At 29.5% G+C, this 4374-nt stretch overlaps 1 protein-coding gene across 1 annotated transcript; it reads right to left on the bottom strand.

Annotated features, from left to right (window-relative positions):
- Positions 1–1476: 1476 nt before the first annotated feature.
- LOC145158355 (protein FAR1-RELATED SEQUENCE 8-like) lies at positions 1477–3737 on the bottom strand. The gene is made up of 3 exons (XM_079077265.1): positions 3562–3737; positions 3229–3487; positions 1477–2097 (listed from the first exon to the last, which is right to left on the bottom strand). Exons 1-3 carry the CDS (start codon positions 3735–3737, stop codon positions 1477–1479), a joined length of 1056 nt encoding a protein of 351 aa, XP_078933391.1.
- Between the last annotated feature and the right edge of the window lie 637 nt (positions 3738–4374).

The following is a 4374-nucleotide window of genomic DNA, read 5'->3' as shown; positions in this document are numbered from 1 at the left end:
TCCCAGTTCATCAAAAAAATCATTTTTACATCATTTGCATAAACTTAGAGGAACCAGCGGTTGATGTCATTGACAATAGGAATTCAGTTGCAAAGTTTTCTAGAACTTATCGTGATGCACCTAATGAATTGGTAAGAATAGTAAATTTACATTTTAAATATAAGTATTAATAGACTGATAATTTGAATAAAATAATAATGATAGAAAATGACAATTTCTTTTTTGCAGAAAATACTTTTTAGTGGGTACTTGATGAGGGTCAATCACAAATAAGCTTTAATTTTGGAGGGTGTTGAACCAGAAAGGGTGAACATGAATTGGCGCACGAGGGATAATCATGTTGACTGTGGAGTTTTTTGCATGCGTCATATGGAGACATATATGGGAGATAAAACAGTAAATTAGACATGTGGGTTGCCAAAAGAATAAAAACAACAACAAAGTGTGTTAAACGATTTACGCATTAAGTATTTGACAAAGATACTATTAAGTGACGCAAAGACATACAAGTTAAAAATCATTGCACAAACAGCTAAGTTTGCAAAAAAGACTAATGAAGAAATAAAAGATTTGCTCAACAAGGGATGAGAAAAAAGGGGAGAAAGGATATAGTACTTCAAGGATTGGAAAAAGAAGTGTAAAACTTAAAACTTAGTTTTCTATTCATAATTGGTATAAGTTTAGATGCAATTTAATTTCTTTAAGAACATATACACGCTTGTTATGTTACAATTTGATGTGAGTTTCTATATCAAAATGAACTTTACTAATACTTAAAAGATGTTTATATTTTCATGTGAATGTCTAAATTTATGTTATACAATTACATGTTTTATTAAAGATATGTTATTGGTGTGTGTGTGTGTGTGGGGGGGGGGAGTAAGTATATTTCTATTTTGAATAAAGAATTAAAGTACATTGTCATTTCATACATTTACTTCATTTCTTTTGGTCTAAATGATTAAATGTTAATGTAATAACAATACAATAGATGTAGAAAAACATTGTTTATATAAAGTAACATTAACCTTGTGAAAATTTTATATGTGATATTCACAATGTGAATTAAAGTACATATTATAACATGTATATTTTATATGTGAGGTTCACAATGTGAATTACGGTACATATAGACCATTAGAACAATTAATAGTTGAGCTTCACAATGTGAATTAAATTACATTAAGACAATCTTTAACATGAAATTTTTATATGTGAGATTAACAATGATAATTAATATACATAAATTAAATCATTAACATGAAAATTTTATTAGAAAAAATTCAAAAAACTAACAATAAAAAAATATATTTTACCAAAAACAATAAATTCGAAAAAAATATATTCTATTATTAGAAATAAAGTCTAAAACAATGAATATCAAAATTAACATGAATATTTCAACATTTCTATCCATTGAATGATCATTACAAAAATCAAATCTTATTTTATTAGTCTTAAAAAAATTAGAAACAATCAGCCTTCTGTAACCTCAGATTCTAAGTCAGACTTCTTTAACCTCAAAATGCAACTCCTAGCATTGTGATTTGGTTTATGACATAAAATGCACAACCTAGAACCCTTTTTAGATGTCTCAATAACTTTATCTCTAGTGCTCTTGATTCTTTTACCAATGGCCCATCCCTTGTTTCTGATCCCCTGTGGATTATGAATGTTGATAACATCAGGTACTGCAGCTCCAATAATTTTTTCAATGTGAACTGATCTACTCGAAGATGCCCTTGATGAGGTACATAAAGGAATACCACTATCAACCTCCTGAAATTGCTTTATATATTTAGCCAACTCATCCTCATTATTTGTTATATTGTTAATGGACAAACGAAGAATAGCATACGCATCTTGAATCAAACATTCATTTTTACTGCCTTTATGAGGATACACGTACTTTTTTCTCAACAATCCATCAGTTATGATATATTTTCCCCATCTCCTCAAAATGAAATTTGATGGAATTTCATCATACTCTTTCATACTTAATATGAAAAACATATGACGACATAACAATCCTTCCTGGACAAAAAGCATGCAGCTACAACTGATGCTAATGCTATCACCCCTTCTACTAAATACAACCTACAAAATTATCATTAATAAACAAATTAACATTGATTCACATTATTAATCAACGGGACATCAAAAATCATAATACTATAATATAAATATGTACTTCAAATCAAATTCACAAAAAAAATACATATTCCATACTAATCTAATGAAAAGTACAAACCAATTTATAACTCTATAAGAATTCACACTATGAAATGGCAAAACATCCTACATTCACAGTGTGATTTTTTAAACTACATTTTATATTTAATAAAAACTCTATTAGGACAAAGAGACATACCTTGTAACGAGTATTAGGACAATGAGAAGGAAGACTATTTCGATAAAAATCATCAGAATCTTAATCCTCATTCACATTTTTATCAATCAACTTTTTTTTTCTTCTTATCTCTCAAAACATAAACTTCACTTTCATCTTCAATAACTACAAATTCTTGAACACAATAAAACATGGATTTGTATAACTCTTTTTGATTGTCCAAGAAAATATTATGTGTATAAATTTCCGATGCATGATTTTCAATAGCCAAAGGAGTCCTTAGCTTGGGGGTAGTAGTTGTGGACTGATAATCTAATAAAGATTGATGATGTCTTTGCTTCTCCATTGCACTAGCAAATGACATCATGAACATCACCAAATTTGATTTATGATACAAAAAATGTGAGAAAGCATAATTCATACTCTCTGATCTTGAAGTAGTTCACATCAAACCACAAAGTTCAAGATCTCTCATAAAAGCCGGAATCCATAAATCCCTTATTTTAAAAACACTCTTTAACCAGTCATTTTCTTTTAGATGAAACTTATCTAACATTGTTGACCCGAAACTTTCAAAATCTTGTGGAGAACATTGAAGATCCCATATAATATAAAAAAATGTCTTTTGGAAGTCCGGATGGTTATAAAAATCGATAGGAATATAAAAAAAAGAAACACATAAGAATCATTACATAAGTTGAATATTTGATGTAATTCATAGTAATATAACATTTGTTTCACATTATGAATTCACAATGTGATTTATGATTTAGATTTGTTTCTTTCATCATATGCAAATTTACATTGTGAATTCACAGTGTGCTTTATGATCTATATGGTTATAAACATATATATGAATCAAGAAACAAAGAATATACCTTTTCCTCAAGTTTTTGAGTGATGTGCCACATGCATAGTCTATGCTTGGATTCAGGAAAAACAAAATTAACAACTTTCTTCATTGATGAATCCTGATCTGTTATAATCATCATGGGTGGCTTGACAAATACTTTACGGAACTCTTCAAGCAACCACACATATGCATCTGCTGTCTCATGAGCTAGTAAACCAACACCAAAAGTAACACAACGCTTGTGGTAATCAACTCCAGTAAAAAGAACAAAAACTATGGAATACCTGAATTTTTTTTTTATAAGTATTATTAAAAAGAACAAATACCATAAAAAGAACAAATAAGGATTAGGAATTACTTGTTTGTTTGATAAGTAACATCAAAAGATAGTACATCTCCAAATTCCTTAGAGTTGGCTTTCGAAGTATCATTAGCCCAAAAAAGTCTAGTAAGATGATCATCAACATCTTTTTGGACCTCAAATGAAAAATTAGAGAAACACAATTTTCTGTTTGTCAATATGTCCACAACCATTTGGGAATCTTTGACACCAATTTTAGAATTCAATTCTCTATGAAAATTTTCGAAGTCAACTGCAGTGTCCCTCCCCTAGAATCAAAGCCACCCTTCATACTACTCACCAAGTTATAAGCTTTTGAATCACCAATGTTACAAGTACCAACCTTATGTATAAAGGATTCATCAAGAAAATCCATTGTCCTATTAATCCTTAATAAGTGCAACTAATCTTGAGCAACAAGTTCATGGTTGTGATCTTCAACAAACACATAAATGTAGAACATTAAAGAACATCGGAGATTCTTGAACTTTGAAACAGCAGGACATCCGTTCTTCTTAGAAGAAGTTCTCATTCTCTTAACATCTGAAAATTTCACATTAATATTTTCATTCTTGAACGACTCCGTGAAACCAGATCTACTACATGTGGAATATCTAATACGAATTGTGCCATCATTGTATCTTTTTTGACTTGACATATTCACATCAAAACCAGATTCTTGACCATAAGTCTTATAAAAGTCAAGACCAATGTCCAACGAATCAAACAACAATCCTTTGAAAGGCTTCTTATGTATCAACTTATCATAACGAACAAGCTTAAAAGACTCAGTATTGTAAAGCTCAAAATAAAAACTATAACGAGAATTAC

Source organism: Lactuca virosa, chromosome 2 (genome assembly GCF_052849685.1).
Source record: "Lactuca virosa cultivar CGN04683 chromosome 2, Lactuca_virosa_CGN04683_v6, whole genome shotgun sequence".
In the NCBI taxonomy this organism is placed as follows: domain Eukaryota; kingdom Viridiplantae; phylum Streptophyta; class Magnoliopsida; order Asterales; family Asteraceae; genus Lactuca; species Lactuca virosa.
Note: the sequence above shows the minus strand (reverse complement) of the source record. Positions and strands in the feature narration are given on the sequence as shown.